The sequence below is a fragment of the Carassius carassius genome, chromosome 15 (assembly GCF_963082965.1).
Source record: "Carassius carassius chromosome 15, fCarCar2.1, whole genome shotgun sequence".
NCBI classification, from domain to species: Eukaryota; Metazoa; Chordata; class Actinopteri; order Cypriniformes; family Cyprinidae; genus Carassius; species Carassius carassius.
Window position 1 is genome coordinate 32,570,091 of NC_081769.1, and position 24,408 is coordinate 32,594,498.

Sequence of the window (24,408 nt, forward strand, 5' to 3'; positions counted from 1 at the left end):
TCCAGCAAAACATCAGAATAGTCGAAAACCGGTGAAATATCGGGAGATGTGTGTTGCCGAATATCCAGCAATTCGTCCCTGGTGAAACTGATTGCAGGAATATAACTAAAGACAGGACAAACTAACAAAAACACAAAAACAACTGCAGAGCACGTCACGGAGGCAGCCATCCTGTATCGGCGCCACTCAGAGATATGCATCCTTTATTGTGGTGTAACAGTGATCCAGTATATTACTGTCTCTGGTGGGACAGGTAACATGCTGTCTGTATTTTGGCAGTTCCAAGAGAGATTGGCTTTATTAAAGTCCCCAAGAATGATTAAAACAGAGTCCGGGTGTTGTTGTTCTGTGTCTGTGATCTGATCAGCGAGTTTCTGTAAAGCTGATCTCACATGCGCTTGAGGAGGGATGTAGGCCTAAACACTAACCAGAATGAACGAGTGAAACTCCCGCGGCGAATAGAACGGCTTGCAGTTGATAAACTGCGTTTCTAGATCAGGACAGCACATCTTCTTTAATACAGTTACATCTGTACACCACCGTTCATTGATGTAAAAGCATGTCCCGCCGCCGCGCGATTTCCCCGTTGATTCTGCGTCGCGATCCGCTCTAAACAGCTGAAAGCCCGGCAGATGGAGCGCGCTGTCCGGTATGGCGTCATTCAGCCAGGTTTCCGTGAAACACAGAGCAGCAGAGTGTGTGAAATCCTTATTTGTCCGAGAGAGCAGAAGGAGTTCGTCCGTTTTGTTGGGTAGAGAGCGTAGATTTGCGAGATGGATGCTAGGCAACGGCGTTCGAAATCCGCGCTTCCTGAGTCTGACGAGCGCTCCCGCTCGCTTTCCCCGTCTGCTCGTCCTGAAGCGTTTGATCAGCGCCGCTGCTCCTCCGATAACAATGTTCAGTAAAACGTCTGTATAATAGAAATCCGGAAAAATATCACGTGGTGTGTTCTGCCGAATGTTCAGCAGTTCATCCCTGGTGAAACTGATCGTGTTTGTTAAACAAAAAACAGGAAAAACGAACAAAAACAGTACAAACACTGGAGAGCCAAGCACTGAAGCAGCCATGTGCGGCGCCATCTTGGAATCTATATTTGTATTCTATTATAAATACAAACTAATAGTACAATTATTAATAAATATTTTTATAAATATATTAAATATTAAAAGCGATCCTAATAAAGCACTTGATTTGTATTCCTAATAGTCCATAATAATAATAATAATAAATTATTATTCATTTAATATTCATATTTACTTAATATTTATAATACATATAATTAAGATGAAAAGTAAATAATATGAATATTAATAATAAATAATTTTAAAATAAAAACAATCAAATAAAAAACAAATGTAATAATCCATATAATAATAATAAATGTATTACTTGTATTTAATTTGATAAATATATACATATAGTAATTACAATTAATAATAATTAATAAAAAAATAAAATACTTAATTTGGATTGTTAATAATCCATATAATAAATAATTCAATATTTATAATATAATAATAATAATAATAATAATAATGAATTTGTTTACTGGCCCATCATGTGACAAATAACCAATATCAGACAACAATGGGAATGCAAATGTGTTATTAAATTAATAGTCAGAATTAATATATTGCACAAGCAGGAAGGCTAAGCCTCACAGAAACCACCATCAGAAATAAAAGCCACTAATATGCTTTTAGTTCTCTATTTTGACAGAAACTGAAGATCAGCCTGGAATAATCCGGACTGACTCAAGAAGGGAAGTGAAGTGACAGCAATAAAATACTGAAAGTGATGCTAATTTGATTTCTACATTCAGCCGACTCAGCAAAACCACAGCTCTTCCGCAAGACTCATTTACCGTCAGGTCAGTGATGCGACTCTGTGTGCTCTTGTGTTTGTGACATATCAGGACACAACTCTGTATAATGACATGGGTATGACACAGGTATTACAAGGAGAGGGTGACTTATGAGGACATAACCCATGTCCCCATTTTTCAAAACACTTATAAATCATACAGAATGAGTTTTTTTTTTTGAGAAAGTAAAAATGCACAAGTTTCCTGTGAGGGTTAGGGTTAGGTGTAGGGTTGGTGTAGGGCCATAGAATATACAGTTTGTACAGTATAAAAACCATTACACCTATGGGATGAACCCATGTGTGTGTGTGTGTTTGACATGATCCAGCTGTAGGTGTGTGTCCTGTGCATTTGTCACTTTCCACTGATCTCACTAGTGCATAAGCAGCATTTTTATGCTAAAGTAGTCAAAATATGTGAAATATTATTACAATTTGAAATAACTGTTTTTTGTTTGAATATGTTGTTAAATGTAATTTATTTTTGTAAAGAGATGCTGAATTTTCAGCATCATTGCTCCAGTCTTCAGTGTCATATGATCCTTTAAAAATCATTCTGCTGTTCAGGAAACATTTCTGATTATTTTCAATACCCAAGGCAGTTTTAAATAAATTTTAAATAGTCAAAAATTGTGAAAAATTATTAAAATTTTTAATAATGTATTAATGTAATGTGTTAATGTATTCAGACCTAATGCATGCAAAATCGAAGTGATCCCAAACTTTTGATTCTGATTCTGCATTCATTTAATGTCAGAATGAGTTTCATGTGAACTTGTCTCATTAAAACAATGTTGTAGTTATGGGATTTTTCTTTAAACTTGCTGCCTGTTAATTAGAAAATTACAGCAAATTGGTACACACAGTGAAGGTGAATACATTTTCTTTTGTGCACGGTTTGTATGTTTCCCATCATTCCCTGTGGCTGCAGGAGAATGATACAATACCCTGATGAAGCATTGATTACAATCTTAATATGCATCCTTTGCTCTTCTTTATATCATGTGCTAAAAGCTTCCCGTGTTTGTCGGGAAGTGAAAGAACTTGTCCATTTTATTCCTAACAAAATCACTTGAATGCACATCACGCCCTGAAGACTTGATTGTGAGGGAAAATCTGCAAAATCAATTTAAATATAGTACAATGGATCCAAAAGCACTGCACTAGCTGAAAGCAACATCAAATTAGCCAATGATATTTAATCACCAGTTACGTAAGCAGCGGAAGATGCTCAACTTCTGCAGTTTTTCCCGCTGTGAGCACGTTTGTGTTTATCTTTGGCTTGTTCCAGCTGACCCTTCAGAGCACATTTTCTCCTACAGGTTCCCACTAATCCAAACACAGCTGAGAGGAGTCTGCAGTGTGTCATCCACCGACAAAAGACTCCGTCGGACGTCTCATTACTTACCGAGGTTTGTCAGTGGACAGGATAGCAATTCGCAGATCCACAAAAAAAAAAGAGTTTGACCATAATGACAGAAATGCTTGTCGCTGCCACTGACACATGAAATGTGTTTAAAGGAACAGTTCGCCCAAAAAAGAAAATCTGCTTAAATGTACTCACCTTGAGGCCATCTGAGATGTAGATAAGTTTATTTCTTCATCAGATTTAGAGAAATGTAGAATTCCATCACTTGCTCACCAGTGGATGCTCTGCAGTGAATGGGTGCCGTCAGAATGAGAGTCCAAACAGTTGATAAAAACATCACAATAGTCCACAGCACTCCAGTCCATCAGTTAACATTTTGAGAAGAAAAAAGCTGCATGCATTGAGGAAACAAATCTATTATTAAGACATTTTTAAAATAGGAGTCCATAATAACACTTCCTCCAGTGAAAAAGTCCATCTCCTCCTCAAAATCAAGCCACATTATTTGATTGGAGCTGTTTTAAACTGTCTTCACTTGTGCATATTTCTCTCCTGATTCAGACCAGATGACTTTTTCACTGGAGGATGATGCTATATTATGGATTATTGGCTAGTGTTTTAGAAAAAGCAACGTTTTGTAGTTTAACCTTCTTAATGATGGATTTAATTTCATCTTTTGTCTTCTCTGATGAAATGAATAGAAATAAATAGCAGCAATAATTTCGGAAGGATCATGTGACACTGAAGACTAGAGTAATGATGCTGAAAATACAGCGGCGGCTCAGAAATAAATTATATTTGAGCATATATTCAAACAGAAAACAATTATTTAAACTTGTAATATTATTTCACATTTTTTATACTTATTTGTCTTCTCCAGATGTTTACTGATGGACTGGAGTGCTGTGGATTACTTGTAGATTATTGTGATGTTTTTATCAGCTGTTTGGACTCTCATTCTGACGGCACCCATTCACTGCAGTGGATCCATTGGTGAGCAAGTGATTAAAATGCTGCATTTCTCCAAATCTGAGGAAGAAACAAACTCATCTACATATCAGATGACCTCAGGGTAAGTACATTTTCAACAAATTTTCTTTTTTGGCTGAACTGTTTCTTTAAGGAGTTTAATTTATGTGCTCTAGGGTGGATGAGCAATAGACTACGTCACAATTCACAGTAACAGGTTTTTTTTTTCGGCAGTTATTTCTGGTCTAAACTGAGATGATTCATTGAAACGCCTTGTTCTGTAGGCATATGGGTATTAAGTCACCTTTTACTAAAATGAAACTCTTCAGCTCATGAAAGTCCTTCACACACTTTTTTAGAAGCAAAACCTACTGAGGTGACTGGATGCTTGGATATGCTCAAAATCTGAGATATTTCCAGGCTGAGTGTATTTATTACTGCAGGTGGGCAGGTAATGGTGGTGGTTTTGAGAAAATGGAAAACGTTTATTTGATGTATAGCGGTTAGATCCTGAAATAAAGTTGACAGCATTATGAATCTTGTGCGGTGCAGAAACATTAAAGAATATTGGTGTAAATGAAATCCCATATACTGTAAGTTCGGTTAAATCAGATGCTCATATACAGATAACATTTGATGTGTCTGTGAAATGAGACTTTTTATAACTCCACAGTTTACACACTTGTGCATTAATGTTCTAGAGTTGGATTCGTAAGAAAAATGGTTTAAACTTTATTTTAATGGTCCCTTTGACACATTCTGTTAACTATACGTAACGTTGCACCTACATGTCTTCTGACGCTCATTAGACTGTTAGCAGATCATTAGTAGTCTGGTAGGGTTAGAATAAGTTGACACTTACTTGAAAAGTTACTTTTAGTCTGAAGAATGTCTGTTGGGACACCATCACAATAAAGAGTTAGCAGATAAGACAGATTTCTAACTCTCGAATGAGAGTTTGTTGACATGTAGGTGCAAAGTTACTGATTGTCAACAGACTGCATCAAAATAAAGCATTAACGAAAACTGTTAAGAAAGTTATTTTGCAGTTCTTGAAAAGATCCCATACATTTTGACATTTGACATCTGATGATCATTTATTATCCTACTCATGAGGTTGCCTTGTCTAATACAATGGTAAATCTTAAGTATTCGTCCATTTATTTTACCTTTTTTTTAGTAACCTGACAAACAAAGAGTATAGAAATAAAATCTTGTATTAATTCAAATCAAGTTTATTTGTATAATGCTTTTTACGATACAAATCATTGCAAATCAACTTTACAGAAAATTAAGTTTCTAAAATATTTATTAGTAGCTTATCAGTGGTGACTGTCAGTTTATGTGCATGTGGCAGACATTTTCGGAAAAACTAATTAAAGATGTTGTCAGCCAGATGATGAACACTATTAACAGCAATTATTATATGATGCAGTCACACTTGTAGCAATATTTGTTAGTTCTGTTGTTGATTCAGGGTTAGCATCATCTGGGGTCCTCTGAGGGTCAGCATCATCTCTTCTCAGGTGTTCTGGATCCAGACTGGAGCTTGTGTAAATCCTAGTTACCACGGGATGTAAATTCCAGCAGAAACAGAGAAACAAAATAGAGACATCATTAGCATAGCTGCTGATCCAACAAAGTAAAATTAGTTTAACCCAAGCTAAAGAATAAAAATGCAGATGCAACTACACTCACAATTTAAGAGATACATTATTCGAATGCTTGGTGAAAGAGATGCGTTTTTAATCTAGATTTAAACAGAGAGAGTGTGTCTGAACCCCGAACATTATCAGGAAGGCTATTCCAGAGTTTGGGAGCCAAATGTGAAAAAGCTCTACCTCCTTTACCGGACTTTGCTATCCTAGGAACTACCAAAAGTCCAGCGTTTTGTGACCTTAGGGTGCGTGATGGGTTGTAGCGTGGTAGAAGGCTAGTTAGGTACGCAGGAGCTAAACCATTTAGGGCCTTATAGGTAAGTAATGATAATTTGTAACTGATACGGAACTTAATAGGTAGCCAGTGCAGAGACTGTAAAATTGGGGTAATATGATCATATTTTCTTGACCTGGTAAGGACTCTAGCCGCTGCATTTTGGACTACCTGTAGCTTGTTTATTGAAGAAGCAGGACAACCACCTAGAAGTGCATTAAAAATAGTCTGTCTTATCCAAATTTAATAGGTCATTCTATCTTTTAAATTTTTAAAAGACTCTGTTAGTTTAGATAATTTAGAAGTTTCATCTGGTCTCGTTGAGATATATAGCTGAGTATCATCAGCATAACAGTGGAAACTAATCCCGTATTTTTTAATAATATTACCGAGGGGCAACATGTATATTGAAAATAGCAGAGGACCTATGACAGATCCTTGTGGCACTCCATATTTTACTGATGATAAATGAGATGACTCCCCATTTAAATAAACAAAGTTGTAGTGACCAGACAGTTAGGATCTAAACCATCTTAGAGCCTGCCCTTGAATAGCTGTATAGTTTTGTAACTGTTATCATATGTTAACATTATTTATAATGATGTTTAGGATCCCTTTTTTTTCAGTTAGAAAATGTACAAAATAAATAAAAGGTGGGATTTGATAAGAACTGTATTAAGAATGTTTTGTGAATTTAATTCATGTTGTATAATAATAATAATAATAATAATAATGATAATAAAAATAATAATAATAATAATAATAAAGACTGAATAAGAATTATATTTAAGAAATTTCTGAATCCCCTTCCTTGAGTAAAAGGAAACAAAATTAAATAAAATAAAATAATGAACAAACAAACAAATACAAAATAAATAATAAATTATATATATATATATATATATACATTTCTGAAGAAAAAAAACTTTTTTTTTTGTGGTATTTAGGAGGACATACACTATGAGTATATTCCACTTTAATCAGAATTTATGTCTGTCTAAGTGTAATAAGTACTGATTATTCCACCCTCAGAAGTACACACATATTTCCATTGCTTTGTATGTACATGTGTTCATTGAGTTGGCTCAAATAAGCTCTAATATGGACCAGAATTTATGCTGGCAGTCAAACGTCTGACTATTGTGAAACTAGCTGAAGTAAAATGAGAGGAAATACACCAGATCACTTCTGTATATGTGGTGAGTCAAACGTCCCTCCACCTCGCTCTTTATTACAGAATTCGCCTCCATACTGGAGCAATAACTGTGTATATCAATGTGTTTCCTGAATGATGCTCTAGAAGAAACTAAGCCAAACATTCAAGTGTTTTCCCGTCTCCACACGTGCTCCTGGATCTGTATGGACACTCCTCGGCTCGGTAGTCAAAGACAATAACCCTTTGCAAATATTTGTCGCGTTTATAAAAGAGACACGAGATTAGTGGTTAATGGTTATTATGGACTGATAAGAAATATGCTATAAACATTTTATAACCCAGGATGAAGAAAGACACCAGATGATTTAAACATTTGGCACAGTCTTGCTGTAATATTATAATACAGTTAATGTTTTATTGAATGACACTTTGTACAGTTTCTTTGGAACAATATGTACAATAATAATACAATCACATTGTCATCATTTACATATATATAAATAATGCAGGTGGAGTTTGTGCTACTAGTGACAAAATTGGCAAAATAAGGTTAAAGTTTTCAAACACACAGGGACACAAAATCCTGAACGTGTCAAAAAGTCAATTGATTAATTGATTTAGGCAGTTTTGATATTAAGATCATTTGTTTTCAAACAACTTTCACAAAATACTCAGAATGCAATGTTTTCGACACTCAATAAAAAAAAAATTCTGGTCAAAATATGCTAAATATATGTGAAGGTAGAGACAAAAAATTCTACATACACACACACAAACACACACACACACACATATATATATATATATATACACACATATATAAATATATATACACACGGGTCTTAACACTTCAAGGCAATCAGTCTAAATATTGGCTTACTTAGTTTAACATTTTAACATCAAAATAACGGTACATTTCCTCTTTACATCAATCCGAAATCACTATACAGAGCTCATTTTCTTCATTTCGTTCACCATTATTGTCTGTGGTGCAAGTTTGGCCATTTCCTGGATATTTCAAGAGAAGTCTCTATCATGCACCCTCCATCAAACACGCACACAAACCATCAGAAAACCACACTATCAGCTTCCAGATAAGCATCGGCCTTTAGAATGGAAACATTTCAAATATTTACGTGACATGCTTGAGAGCGGCGCTTCTGTTGACCTTCATACGGCCGACGGCTGTTGTTCATTTATCCCGGTGATCAATGTCCTCAAACTGCTGTCTGTTTATATTCAATAAAGTGAATGATGACAAGTTTGTTATAAAGATGAGCTCACACCACGGATGAATAAACACACTATACAAAAGGAAGTTTATCCTTTTTTTGCCCACATTTAATTCAGTCTCTATGTTCAGGTTTGGTAACAGTGTTTTCCTTTTCGTACTACATGTAAGTTGTGCTGGTAATGTTTTGGCATTGCTTGTCATCTCCGTCTTACAAGGAAGTTGAGTAATGTTTACCATGCTGCATTTGTGTACAAAAAATAATTGCATGGTCGTTCCCTGTCCTAAATGATAAAACATTGGTCAAAGTGCGTTCGTGATCTCCTGTGGCTTCGGGAGACTGTTTTTCTCAGTTTCAGTAGGTTCCTTCCTGGAGCTCCATAGGACTCGTGGACACCAACATCTACTCCAAATGCCTCTCATCATCGCCCCAAGTGTGTTTCTTACAGCCGCAGAGGTGAAGTAAAAAATAATCGGGTCCAAACAAGCGTTGAACGTGCTGAGAAGAAGAGCTTTGTCTCTCCAAGCAGGGCTTGACTTGGTTATGAAGCCAACAACATGGGAAACATTGTACGGTCCAAAACAGAGCACAAACACCAATAACGTTCCCAAAGCCAATCCAATCGCCCTCAGCTTTCTCCGTCGGCCGATGTTTGGCAGCTTTGAAAGAATCCGGATGAAGTTTATATAGCAGAAACTACAGATAAGTAAGGGAATGCAGAAGAGGACAATGCATAACTCCAAGCGTACGGGCAAGAGGATCTCGAGTTGAGCATCTGTGAATCCCTCATAGCAAACGTTCCTAGACGGTGGGACTATCCCGGATGGGTCGTAGTAGGGCACGATGTAGACAATGCTGAGATGGAGGATGGAAAGCAACCAAATGAAGATGCTGGCGAACACGGCGTAGATGGGTCTTCTCCACAGAGAGTGCTGGATTGGGAACGCCACGCCGAGGTAGCGCTCCACGCTCACCGCGGTCAAGAAGAAGGTGCTGTTATAGATGGTCATGTAGAAGACAAAACCAGACAGCGGACACAGAAAGTAGTCAATATTCCACACCATATTATTGGCCACTTCTTGCATCTTAAAGGGGAGGAAGATGAGGAAGAGCAAGTCTGAGATTATCAGGTTGAGGAGGAGGATGTCGATGGGTGCCGGCTTTCTCCAGACCTTGCGGATGAGTGTGTAGAAGGCCAAGACGTTGGCCGGGAAGCCGGTGATGAAAGTAACGATGTAGACAGTGAGGCACAGATAATAATCACAGTGTTGCATGGTTGCTGTCTTCCATACAGTCCACAGAAGAAGGAGGCCTCAGTAGAGCGCGACGTTTCAGTCCTGGAAATTTGATGCAGTGTAAAAATCATGAAAAAACAAAAACAACCAATATTTAAAATCTCTTTATGAAAAAAAATCTGTCCAGTATTTAAATCTCTAAATAGAACAAAACAACCAATATTTAAATCTCTTAATGGAACAAAACCAACTAATATATAATATTTAAATATCAAAACCCCACCAACCTTTAAATTACTTATTTGCCTTTGAATGCTCAGAAGTGAAGCTCAGAAGAAGTGAGCACAGCAGCACAGATATGTGTGCTAGACAACACTATAAATACAATAAACTAGATCTAAACTCTGGAGGATCACTTGTATAATCGTTTTATACTGATTCTATGAAACTATTGTATATGATAACCAGGCCTGGAATCTGCGCCCACGCAAAAACTCAAATTCAAAAGATCAACACATCCCCAACTCCTTGAGTAAATATTTTGACAAATACAATTAATTAAAATTGTAGAACTCTTTGCTCCGTTCAACATGTTTTACTTTGTTGCATTGCATTGCATTGCATTGCACATAATTCATAAAGAAAAATCCTCCAAATTAAGCATATAACGGCCTGATGATGACACATCGTGACCAGAATGAGCAGTTATTACAGAGATACGTCTAAGGAAGTTTAAACACTCCATGAAGAAGGAAAAACAGAGTTATGCAAGCATCAAAAAGTGACAATAACGAAATAAGGGAACTCTATTACAGCTCTAGTAAACGTAAAACCATCCCTTCTCTAATGTTGAGACAAAAAGGCGAACTCACCGTAAAGCACACTGGACCTCTCAGCTGTGCTTCTCTATTGACTCGCTCTTGTTTTTCAATAGAGACTAAGGTCTATCTGCTGACAGCATCCGCACCAGCTGTTTGCTTTCCATTTTCAATATTGAACACTGATAAGGGAAAATTAATAAATGTGGACTGGATCCAACCTGGCGTGCTCCTCGCACACAGTCTCTGGTCCTGTATGTGTAAATGTGTGCTAGGATTTATACTCCTTCAGGGTGTGTGGGAGATGTGTTTAAAGATGATGGGTGTGCACTTGTACTGTATATGTGAGTGTGACTGGGAGGGAAATAAATCAGTCTGGTCTCTCCTTCACTGGGTATCAACATCACAACCTCTCAAAACGAATCATGTGACTACATTTACCATCCCAAAACATCCCAGAATCGAAATTGTATTTAAAAAGAGGATATTTATTGGGAATAATGCTGTATTTCATTCAGAGTTTGATGTTTTGGATATCCTGCTGGAAATCTCTGACCTTAAAGTTGAAATGGCAACACTCTTAAAAATAAAGGTTCCACAAAGAACCTTTAGAATCTTTGCATTCGTTAACATTCTTAAGAATGAAGGTTCTAAAAGAAGGTTGCCATAGAAGAACCATTGTTGGTTTCTTTCAGTGAACAGTTCTTAAAAGAACAATTTTTTTAATAATCTAAAGAACCTTTAGCGTTAACTTTGCAGGTGTCCAATTGTTAACTATCAACTAAATGTTATACAACATTTCCTAGCAACCAAACTGTGGCTTATAAATGATGCTGTTCAATGCAAACATTATTTATTCTACAGGTATACGATTATCACCTGAGGATCATTGACAGTGTTTTACACTCCTGTCTCCGCAAACTCTTGCTAAAACGCTTTTATTATCACAGGCTTTGATGGATTGGTGCATTTTATTTGCTTGAAAGTGAACATCTATCATGGGCTATGTCAGTCTCTGTTTGCATGATGTCATGCTTTGCCATCTTGGCCCAATCAGCATTTTCTGCAAGTTCAGTTCAACTTTTCCAAGTCAGAGTTTGAAAATTTCAATTTCCATGTTGAATGTAATACTTTTTTTGGGTTTTCATTCAGTAGCTTAAATCACGGAAAATCCCTGACGCTCAGCACAGAACCCCCTGAAAGTAGGAAATTCATCCCTTTCACAATGACGTGCAATACACTTTACTACACATGACAATGCTGTGTTTCATAGCTAAAACTTTGATTGTGAAATGGCTGATCCATCGGAAAAAAATACCTCCCTAGTTCTGTCATTTATTATTAGATATGCTGGAAAGAAATGAGCAAATCTGAGTCAGCAAACTTGTTCATTAATAGCTCGTCCCAGCTGGTCAGATCACAGATAGAAAAGAGATGACCATGAGCATAACATCATCATCATTATCATCCATCCCTAAAAAGTAACAATGTAATCAAAAGCATTTGAGAAGAAGTCTTTCTCATTATGTGAATTTCCCACTATACTAAAATATCGAAACCTTGAAAGCATGAAAAACAGATGCATTGCTAAAAATCAATGTCTGTGTAATCTAAAAAACATAGAAAGAGACAAGGATTTGTTCTTTTGTAAACGTTCCTTTGTAAACTCCAAGTCGACACGGCCGTTGCCTCATAAGTGCTTCACATTTTGTCATATGCATGCCAAAAAATAGAGAGAGATGGATGATAATTTCACCATGCAGCACAAATCAAGTTAATCACATATTAAGAAAACAACTGTCGTCATCAGAGAGAGACGAGGAATGTTTCATAATGAAGGAAGCCCACTAAAGCCTACTGACTCTTGTGAATTATAGCGACGGCCCTGCACAGGTCTAATATACACATCCGCTGACAATGACATATACAGCGAACGGCCGAGTGTGACAGTGTCTTTTGTATTTATATATTAAGATGTATGATTCTGTAATCCATCATTTATTTTCTAGTAAGGAAGAGGGACATAAATATTGCTGAAGGTTTAGGATGATTTAAGGTCACGCATATGCGTGTCTAACAATGCCTTGAATCTTTCTGGAATGATTTCATGCATGGATTTTTAAAACAAGTTTTCTTTAAATAATTCCAGAGTTAGTACGTACATCTTCTCAGACTTCATAAAAAATGGTTCAGCCATGTAAGGAGAATTAGAATCTGTGTTTAAACTTGTAGATTTGGTTGAAGGTGCTATAAGCAGTGTTGGGCAAAGTGACTTTTAAAAATAATGCATTACAATATTGCGTTATTCCCTAAAAAAGTAACTAATTACGTTACTTAGGTACTTTTTATGGAAAGTAATGTGTTACAGTATGTTACTTTTGTGTTACTTTCTCATTACTTTTTAAATATGAGCAGGGCTTGATTGTTTTTAATATAAGAAGTTCTATTTATAGCAAATTTAAAAGCTCTTTCACACCTAAGAGTGTAATGAATAAACCTCAGGCTGACGGAAAAGTAAATTCAAGTCTGTAAACACAGGAGAAGAAGGTTCAACACTCTTCAGCAATAAAAAAGAAAACAATGAAGCACAGTTGTTAGTTTATCTAAAGTCATTTTTGATTATTATGGTTGATCATCAAAGGTCAGCAGCAAAGACACTGGTTAATAAAATGGGATTAGATACATTTGTGTTATTTAACATATTTAATTATTGCAGGTTTTGCGTCACATTTTAATTCATTTTGATTTTGAATTAATGCACTTTCACATTTAGTCTAGAACTACATCATGTTCACACAGCACACACAATACAAAAAGACATTTATATTGTTGTTTGCATATTTTTATTTAGTAGAAATGACACATCAAGCCACTTTCTAACCGTGAGCAAAAAATGTCTAGACTGCAGCTCCAAATAAAGATATCTTATTTGCTCTTGTATAAAATTAACCACAATTTAATTATTACTTATTTACATCCAAAAAACTGTAATATAAACTTAGATTTGAAATAAAAGAAAACACATGTAAATGCAAATAAAGGGTAACAATTAATTTATTCACGGTACAAACATCAAGTGAAAATTATCAATCAATAAAACTTTACAGAAAAAAACAAAATACTGTAAGTACTTAAATGATATAGTATGTCAGGAGAAAAGTTTATATAATAATTTTATTTACGCTGTGAAGTTAATGCAGCAGCAAAACTGATTTACAAAAATGATGATTATAAAGAGAAATGTAAAAATATTCAGTTGCTTTACAATCTGCTTGTTTGAGTGGCCCAAATGGGCAGGATATAAATTGGATCAACCAATAGTATGAATTTGAGGAAGTCATTGTTTTATTTGGTGCTGCTAGAGCTGCACACATTGAATGCCCAGTCCAAAGAAGCTTCCTGAAGGTGCATTTACCTGATAATGATACTGATCCTAGCAGAAAACACTCAATAAACCTGCTTGAGATTTTCCATTAGAATCAATATCAGACAGTGCATTGAAAAACGTGCCCACGTTTAGGCTGCTTCACCAGGAAGACAACCAAGGTCAACTAGCTTTACCAGAAAGTCTAAGTTGACGGCATGTTGAACCCCAATAGATGCAAAAGTAATATTATATAAGTTGTAGCAGGCAATAGTCAGGCAATCATTTGTTTTCTCCATAGAAAAACTTATTTTGAATGATAACTTATAAACCTTTAAAGACAGAACTACTGTGAGATTCAAGGTTGTTAATCGATGGTACAGTATATGCATTTTTAAAATAATGTAACAGCTGAATTTGTGGCAAAAAAACAATAGCACCCATGATGCTGTACAGAAAATTCCACCAATCAGCGAGTCACAGTGAACAATTCTCATCATGGCAACCCCGTATATGTATATATAACATTAAATTAATAGTTTTATATGTCTCCATCATTTTAAATTTCACTATGTAATTCACAATGCTTCATGGTAGTTCTCCCTCTATAAAGTCGTTAAATCTTGTACCTTTTTGTCTAACTTGTCTAAGTTTCAAAATAAAGTTCGTAATGCTGTTTGTAATCGCCCTCGTAGCTGATTGATTTGTTTCACAGCTTATACTGCTTTTTTAAAATCCCTATGGGAAAAATGAATGGGAAAAAAAATACTGGAACCTTCCTAGTAATAGTGGCCCATTATACAGGTCCATTAAGCTGTGCATCAGAATTATGTTCATTTGCTTTGGACTCAGTCAGAAGAAAACACAGAAAAATACTGGCCCATGTGGTGCTCTTCTGATACTTCTCAGATCGAGTCACGTTTCACAAGTCCCGGCTTGTGATGTTACAGAGAGCTGTCAGTCGTGCTCTGAGTTTTCTCCTCTGTACTTGAACAGTTCAACAGAGGACAATAGTAAGGCGAGCGGCAGCAAGGCATGACCAGCCTCCTCGACAGCTCCTGGAAGACGTTCTTAAATGTTCCTCTAAGTGCTGAAGAAGAGAAGTAGAATATGAAAGGATCAAGGCACGCATTGAACGTGCTGGTGAGCAGCGCATACACACGCCAGTCTGGGCTGTATTTCCCTACATATCCAACCACGTGTGAGATGTTATAGGGCATGAAGCAGATAATGAAGACCAGAAGCGTGCCCAACGCCATCCCGATGGCTCTATACCGCTTCTTGGCATTGATGCTGGGCAGATTTGAGAGGATGTGGATGAATTTGATGTAGCAGAAGAAGCAGATGAAGAACGGCGTTACGAAGAGCACCGCGAAAAGCTCCAGGCGAACCGGAAGGAGGATCTTGAGCTGTTCCTCAGAGAATTCTTCATAGCAGGTGTTACGTTTGGAGGGATCGGTTAAGTTGGGGTTCGAATGATCGTGGTATTGCATGATGTAGACGATACTGCAGTGTGCCATGGAGATCACCCAGAATATGATGCTGGCTATCACAGCGTTTCGAGGGTTGCGTTTGAGCTTGTATTTAATGGGGAAAGCCACACCCAGGAAGCGCTCCACGCTGATGGCCGTCAGGTGAAAGGTGCTGTTGTAGATGGTGGAGTAGAAGACGAATCCCGACAGCGGGCAGAGGAAGTAAGGCATTGTCCATTTCATGCTGGCTGCCTCCACCATGCGAAACGGCAGGAAGAAGAGGAAGATCAGGTCAGAGATGGTTAAACTGAGTAACAGCACGTCCATCGGGGTGGAGCGCTGGCGGACCTTCTTAAAGAAGGTGTAGAAAGCCAAGATGTTGGAGGGAAGGCCTGTTATCAGTGTGAATCCGTAGACCGCTAACACAAGGTTACTCAGACCAACTGTCCACGCCATCGTCGATGTATGTTAATGATCCAAACCTGCAAAAAAATACGATTTAATTAAAGATAAACATCCAATGTCAAAAGAACATTACAAGAGAACCTGTGCACGTTCGAACCATGCATAGCTGCAAACAACATTTTCTGGTAGATGCCATAAAGAACCTTAATCTTTTTAAAGATCGAGCTCAAAATATAGCCGTAATAGGCATGCTTACAAATGATTCTGGTGTGTAAAAGATTATATTTCCTATTAAGTTTAACAAAATTGCATTCTGACACATATTAATACACAGTTGCAACTTGAGAGGTGACTGATAACATATATACCTTCCCATCATTTTGCACTGATTTGCAGAAAATGCAATTGCGGTAAAGTATTGTTTTGAAAAAGCCAGTTTTTTTTTTTTTTTTTTTGTACCAATCCTGTAAATTTGACCAAGAGAACTTGAAGGTGGTTAAAAAATGAGGTCATTTATTATTACCAGTAATAATGCATCACAAAAGTATGAGTCTTACTAAACCACACACAATTGTATGTGACACATTTAGGATGCAGTACGTCTGGGTGATGGTCGAATTCTAACTGAATAGCACAGCACAGGAAATGAATCATGGAAACTTTCGAGATGTTTCTAAAAAATCAATCTGAAAAACACTTAAAGTGATGTGAGTAACGAGGTAATCTTATGATTATCATCTGTCAATAAATTACCTTTAGAGTACATTTTTGGTGAATATCTCTTTTTAAACCAGAACAAATATTAGATAAATATCAAACAGTCATTCATTAGATATACATATTAAAACTAAAACATTTACATTATGGCTTCATAATAACAAATTTAAAAAAAGCCTTAATAAATCTTGGTTCAACGTCTGAATTGAGATGCAAATATTAACATTGTAATTTTACAATTGTAATAAACAAATTATACAAGTAATTATTTTATTTTAATCAAATGTAATTTTGTTGTTGAATACTCAATTTTATTTTTTTATTACAAGTATAATTACAATATATTTTTATATTTTAATCTAATAAAAAAAATCACAATACATAAAATCTGATTAATATGGGGGGGAAAATTATAATAATTTCTTGCCAAAATGGATGGTTGAAAGATATTTTTATTTTCTTTTTTTTTTCAATTTTGTTAAAATTCTGTTTAATTTATGGTTCAATTCAAGTCTTCTTTTATAAATCTCCATCTGATTATGAGCTGGTAGCTGTGTTTTTGAACATGGAAGCTCATTTCTAGATTACTCAAAATCTAACCTGTTCACTTTAATCTTCAGTTCTCAGTAGTTTTTATGATCTGTCAGGTACTAGGGGCATTTTTAAGGGGTGTTTTCAGCTCCTTGAAGCCCCCCTATGTGATCTCTTACTCTAGATATGAGTTTACATACCTTTGAACATTAAAAAATGCACAGGTTAGCCTTATAAAATGATTTCTGTTAAATAAACTCCCAAAGTATCATGTACCATTTTAAAGTTAGTGAAAGAATGACATACTACAGTCATGAACAAAACGAAACGAAAGTAGCAGAATGGTTTCATACCTTAATTAAGAAAGTCAGTCCACTACCACAGACTCAGATCTGACAATATGCTCTCACACATAAACCTTCTTATAATGAGCTCCCAGTGACACACACACACACCTATAATGGCACAACAGGAAAGAAGCAATACTTACTTCCCTTTTAATCATTAAACGCGCACGCACACACACACACACACGTACACAGACATTAATAATCATAAAACAAATATTTAGACAATATAAAAGTACAATATATACATTTTTATTTAGAAATATTTCAGTTGAAAATTTATTCAGCTTACATGCATTTATTTCATACATTTATATACATAATAATAAGATATTTCATTCAAAACAGCTTGAAAATGTATTCAGCTGTATTTATTTCACACACACACACACACACACACACACACACACACACACAGAGAATAATTATAATAATAATACATATTAATTTATTTCAGTCAAGACAAGCTGACATTTCAAAACAAATTATGCACACACAATAAAAACAATAACAATTTTAATACATAAATATTAAACTGATATATATTTCACTTATTTTTTCTAGACTGCTGAAAATCAGTTCATCTTGAATTTATTTATTTCACAAGACTCTCTTGTTTTGACTGTTGTTATGCAGTTGCTAAGGTTCTTCAGCTGGTTGTTTACTGGCAAAATAAATAAGTATCTATATGATACATCAAAGTTTAATATCACAGAAACAGTGTTATTAGTAATCTATGATAATAATGCTGTATTATTGTCTAATTGTATTGTAAGGAGACTGTAAGGAGAAAGTGTTTGAGACGTGATGGGACGCACATTTCCTCTTTTGCTAAACTCAAGATTGTACAACAGAGGGCAATTCAGGATTGTGCAACACTGTAAAATGAAACATTTCACACACATTTCAATATATCTGACTCTTGCTTTCACTTCTAACTAGATGTTGTTTTAAGATAAATGTGTTTACATTCATGTTTAGAACTAAGCAATTTTCTTTTCAGACCTCCGAGAGATTATGGGTTAATTGAGTTTAGAGAAATGACTTTAGCCAAAGACAAATTCAAGAAATAGTTCGACAGATCATCATCTACTCACCTTGATGTTATTCCAGACACATATAACTATTGTTCATCCGTGTAAAACCAAAGTCAGGCTGAATGTTTACGCTCCTTCATACCAGGACAGTAAATGAGGACTGAAGCTGTGGAGTATCAACACCATAAATGAGCCATAAAACTAGCTCATATGACTTGTGCTCTACATTCAACTTGTGAATGAGGAACAGACCTTAATTTAGGTTAATATTCAATTAAAATCATTCCTTCCGTCTGATCTCATTTATGATTGCACATATTGAAAGGTGTTGTTGTTAATCAAAACAAATAATAATAATACATTAAAATGTTTAATTATCAATTAGTTTACTATTTTAGTGATTGTTAATATTTAGAATTAGATTTTATTTTTATATTTTCAGCTTTCATTTTATTTTCAGCAATTGTGTGGCTACTTTAGATTACAGTAAAGATGCTAAAAATATCAACATTCAAATAAGTAATAAACATTAAAATAGTACATTTATTAAATAAATGCATTATTATATAAATGTATTACTTCTACTATTTAAGTATTTCTTATACTTTTATTTTATTTTTATTGTTTTCTTTTTTTCATTTTATTTTTAGCAATTTTATTAGTAGTTTACAATAAATCTATGAAATGCATTTATTAATCATATTGTTCATTTCATAATTATATCTTGTATCTGTTAATATTATTTAATGAAGCTAACATGAACTAGCATTGAATTGTTGTATTTTATTAAAAATGGTTTACAAAAATTACTAAACTCTGTAAGAAATGTAATGCTCACTGGTAGCCTTAATGTTGTTGGTTAAAGGGATAGTTCACCCAAAAATGAAAATTCTGCCATTAATTACTCACTCTCATGGCGTTCCAAACCTGTAAGACCTTCGTTCATCTTCAGAACACATTTTGACACAATCTGAGAGCTCTGACCCTCCCATAGACAACAAGGTAACTACCACGATCAAAGTCCAGAAACATAGCAAGGACATCTGTAAAATAATCCACATAACATCAGGGGTTCAACAGTAATTTTACAAAGCTACAAGAAGACTTTTATGCTCAAAGAAAACAAAAATAATGACTTTATTCAACAATTCTTCTCCTTCTCATCCTGTCTGCAGCAGTGCGCCAATTTGTGGAGAGTATCATGACGAATGCACTTGCTTTCGGTTCATGTAAACCATGCATGCACATGGCGCTGCTGCTTACGTTAACATGCACATGCATTGTTACATGAAGCAGAAGCAAGTGCATTCATCATGATACTTTTTAAATGAAATTTTAGTTCAATTTTGTTGCATTTCCCCATACTGCAAACAAATAAAAATACTACCTTTTTTTGACAGCCATCGACAATAGGTTTTCATTGCACGAGAAAGAAGATGTCTTCAAAATTTCTCTTTTTGTGATCCACAGAAGAAAGAAAGAAAAAAAATCACACAGGTCTGAAAAAAAAGCCCACAGAACTTTTCTAACGGTGTATGGATTTGTGACAGAAGCTCTTTATGTCACGCTGACAAGCAAAAGCCGTTGAGAGCCTCTTCAGAAGCGAAGGTGAAGGTGAGAGGAAGTTAAATGTGACAGACTCATCATGTCACAATGAATCGCTGCCTGCTGTTTAATCAGAGGCTGTGACAATCAGCACCGCCTCCTCTGACATTTCAGCGGATACAGTCTGTCCCGCGTGCTAAAAGATGAATCTGTGTGATAATTACACTGCCCTGTTCTGTATCTCGCCCTGTAATTACCCAGAAATCTGCAGCGTGTGTGAGTCTGAATGGGCAGGAAAATGTTTATCAAAACATGGCTGAATGCCATTTACCTGAACATAGCGTGGACTTCTGATTGATCCGATGATTGTGCATCAGCAAAACCATCTCATCAACATCAGGACATCACCAATACAGAGCGACCACCATGTCATTATGCATGTTGGTATTTTTAGTCATGTTTGCTAAAGTTTAAAATTAGCGGAATTAGCCTAATGATGTAAATAAGCACATTGCACAACTTAGACAGAAAGAAATCTGCTATTACTTAAATGCTAAAATTCTTACTAAAGGTGCATTCACATTAAGAACGATAACTATAGCAATAGCTATATTGGTTGTTTGCAATCAAAAATCACGTGATTCTGATGACGCGCCAAATGCAGCTGGAGAACAGGAAGTGATTTTTCTCCATTCACTAGCAGAAACTCTAAATGCCACAAAGTGCTTTTATCGTGTACGTACATTTGCTGTTCAAAAGAGGGCGAAAAGGCAAGAAATGACACTAGTAAAACACTAGAAACAGCATCTGCAGTCGGGGGGAGCCGATTGGATAATGCTCGTGCGTGCAAATTTTTAATAAAAGATATAATAGTATATTAATAAAGAAATATATAAATAGGTGAGACAGTTAGAATTCACTCAATGCTAAACGCCACACATTATATTTCCAGTTTAGAGAACTTCATTGATCATAACAGAACATTGTGAGATTTCGATAAACTGAAATGTGTGACAGATTTTAGTGATTAAATGGAAGCACTATGAGATTCTATCACTATGAGATTCTATCATTCTGAGATTTCTATCTTACAATCAAATCAGAATTTGAATAAAAGGTTTGTGTTACATGCTACTAACAGGATCGACGGCCACAAATGAAAATTATTAATTTATTATAAATGCACGGTAGACTTGCATTTACAATACTGCACCATCAGAAACACCCTTGCAACCACTTAGTGATGCTTTAGCAATCCGCTACATGTTAACAAACACTCATAACACCATAGCAACTGCTTAGCAACACCTTAGCTCCCACTCAGAATGATCCTAGCAACACAACAGCAACCAGTTTATAATTCCTTATGACAACTATTTGTCTAATAGCAAACAGTTGCCAATTAATGAACTACGCCAGCAACGGCACGCTTTGTTTGGGGAAGCACCTCTCTTAGCAACTTCACAAAATGTTCCCTTAGTTCTTTCTATTTACATAATCAAGACAAAATCATTACTATTTCCTTCATCTGGTGATGAGTAGATAACACACTGAGCATTTAAACAGAGCTGAGCACATTTGCTCATACAGCGACTTTTTTATCACATTTTATGTTGCTGCCTTATGTTAAACTGCTTTAAATTACTTTTTTTCCACATTAATCTACACTCCATACACCATAATGGTAAATAAAAAAAAACAGTTTTTTTAACATCTTTGCAAATTCATAAAAAAATTAAAAAACTTCCATTGCATAAGTTTTCATATCTGGGACATTTAAATGTAGCTTAGGAGCATTCATATTGCTTTTAGATGTTACTACACTTCAAGTGAAGTTATCCTGTGGCAAATTCAATTGAATGGGTATGATTTGAAAAGGCACACAGGTCTTAATATAAGATCTAACAGCTGATAATGTATTTCAGAGCACAAATCAATCCATTGAGGTCAAAAGAACTGCCTGCAGAGCTCAGAAACAGGTTTGCATCTAGCCACATGTCTGGTTCATTGAAGGTTCACAGAAGCATGTAGTCTCTGTTACCCTTAATGGAAGAAGTTTGAAACAACCAGAACTGTCTCTGAAAATGTACATCTACCCCCATAAAACCTAACAGAGCTTGAGAGGTGAACAGGTGAGGAGAAGAATCGCAGATAATTGCCATATGCTGATGAGAAAGCTTGTTGCATCAAACAAACAAAAAAATGTTGAGACTGTAAAGGTGCTTCAGCTAAATATGGGTATGAATACTTATGCAACGTACTTATTTTATTTTTTTCTATTTGAAAGAAATTTTGTTTTTGCTGTAACAATATGGTGTATGGAGTGTAGATTGATGTGGGGAAAAAGTTATTTAGAGAGGTTTGACTTAAGGCAGCAACATAACAAAACGTGAAAAAACAATGAAGGGGTATGAATACTTTTGCAAGGCACTGTATATTGCCGCTATGAAACATGTATGTGGTTTTAACATGAAAAAGATATACATTAACATCTGAATACCAACTTTAAAATTTATATGATCTGTGTGGTTACTTTAAAGGTTTTTTCCTCCACAATGACTCATATATACAGTAGCACCATCTTGTGGTCTCATTTTTATATAAAAGGAGGAAAAAACTGCACACAAAAAAATTATACAAAATGAGATAAAAAAAGATAAATGCACATTTTGATTAAAATAAATAATTAAATATATATTACAATAAGTTAAAAATTATAGAAACAACTAAAAATATATATTTCCACAGTATTTTAAGTTTTCAAATAATATAAATTTTTCACAGTATAAATCGGGTTTTTATACATAAAAATATATAGCTGTGTCTGATTATAGGGACTTTTTTTGTTTTTAATTCTGTTGAGGCACCTATCAGGTAAGACCATGCAAATTTGCTCTTAAAAGTATAGTTCACCTAAAAATATAAATTCTATCATGATTTACTCGCCTTCATGTCTTTCCAAAAACATATGACCATCTATCTTCCGTGGAACACAAAATATATTTTAAGAACATCCAGACAACATTGGACCCCATTTAGTTTCCTAGTATAGACTAAAACAGACATGCTTAAATCTTTGTGTTTTACAGAACAATGACATCAAATAAGTGTTAAATGTAGCATTTTATTACATCTAAAGTATTTAAATGAACTGCACGTCTCAGTTTACCAATCACTCCTGGAATTTTGTGATATGTGTTTTAAGAGGCATTCACGTTTAATATTGCCTTTTATATCTGTATTGTGCAGTGGATATCTTTATCACAATCTTTGTTTTTATGCCTCTGGGACATATTATAAAAGCCAATGAAAAATGATCAGAAAGTGTCCCACTTTACATGGATTCCCTCAGCATCACGCAACAGGAAAGTTTGTGTTGTTTCACACGCCTCTGCCACAGAAAAGAGAGATGAGCTTTTTATAGATGCTGTCACAAGGCTAAAGAGAGATGCAGCTTTTGCTTAAGAAGAAGTAGGGCAGAGAAGAAACAAACTCACGTTTAGAGTGGACAGCATTGCTCAGAATAATACAGTAGCAGCAAAATTAGGTGGTGGCACACTAAATACTCATTGCAATCCTTACAACCAAATGTTTGGTAAATATATGCTTTTTATCTGAGCTGAATGAGAGTCAATATCTGATGGCCCTCCAGCAAGAGCAATACATGCAATACTCCAGAATTAAAAGGGTCTCATGGTTACATTTAAATAGTGATGGATGTCAAAGTTCTGTCAACCTTTGTCTCTTAAGAAAAAAAAACACCATTATTTATAAACAACAGGAAGCTGATACTCATCTCCTCAATACTAAAAACAGGCATGCAATGGTTTTATTGTCTTTAGTTCAGTGTAATATTGCTTGACGAGGAGTTTTTCTCATAAATGTAATTGTCCTCTACAATAACTAATCCAGTATCTTGATCACACAATGGAGCTTTAGGGTAATAAATATTTTTTTTGGTAAGTAGGTCACTTATTAATGGCATTAAAAAGATTTCAATACAGATGGGACTGACTAAACCCAACAACTGTGTTAAATATGCATCTGCTGCACTAACACAAGCATTGCTCAGAATAATACAGTAGCAGCAATAAAAAGGTGTGTAGTTTATGGCTGTTTTCTAAGAAACCTGCAGGGTACAATGACAATGCACTGAAGAATGCAAATCCGCATGCAATGCAATGCACAAAAAGTATTTAAGCAAAACTGTACAAAACTCACATGCAATGCAATATAATGCACAAAAAGGTATTTAAGCAAAGCAGTATGATATTTGAACCTGTTTATTTAAAGAATGCACATCTATTTGTTTGCAATTCCATTCATCTTAATAGCAATGGAGCCTTGTAAGTAAGCAATGTGCAACCTACAATCTTTGCTCATGGAAAACATACCTGTAGGAGCCACTCATTTGAG

General features: G+C 35.4%; 2 protein-coding genes across 2 annotated transcripts; both read right to left on the reverse strand.

Annotated features, from left to right (window-relative positions):
* Positions 1 to 8,250: 8,250 nt before the first annotated feature.
* Positions 8,251 to 10,818, reverse strand: LOC132157877 (free fatty acid receptor 2). The gene is made up of 2 exons (XM_059567140.1): positions 10,629 to 10,818; positions 8,251 to 9,858 (listed from the first exon to the last, which is right to left on the reverse strand). The coding sequence occupies exon 2, from the start codon at positions 9,793 to 9,795 to the stop codon at positions 8,824 to 8,826; it is 972 nt and encodes a 323-aa protein (XP_059423123.1). The 5' UTR covers positions 9,796 to 9,858; positions 10,629 to 10,818; the 3' UTR covers positions 8,251 to 8,823.
* Positions 10,819 to 14,229: 3,411 nt separating this feature from the next.
* On the reverse strand, positions 14,230 to 15,870 carry LOC132158911 (free fatty acid receptor 3-like). The gene has a single exon (XM_059568534.1). It carries the CDS (start codon positions 15,864 to 15,866, stop codon positions 14,883 to 14,885), a length of 984 nt encoding a protein of 327 aa, XP_059424517.1. The 5' UTR covers positions 15,867 to 15,870; the 3' UTR covers positions 14,230 to 14,882.
* Positions 15,871 to 24,408: the final 8,538 nt, after the last annotated feature.

Excerpts from the sequence above, each read along its gene's own strand:
- LOC132158911 (XM_059568534.1), bottom strand. The coding sequence starts at position 15,866 with ATGGCGTGGACAGTTGGTCTGAGTAACCTTGTGTTAGCGGTCTACGGA.
- LOC132157877 (XM_059567140.1), bottom strand. The coding sequence starts at position 9,795 with ATGCAACACTGTGATTATTATCTGTGCCTCACTGTCTACATCGTTACT.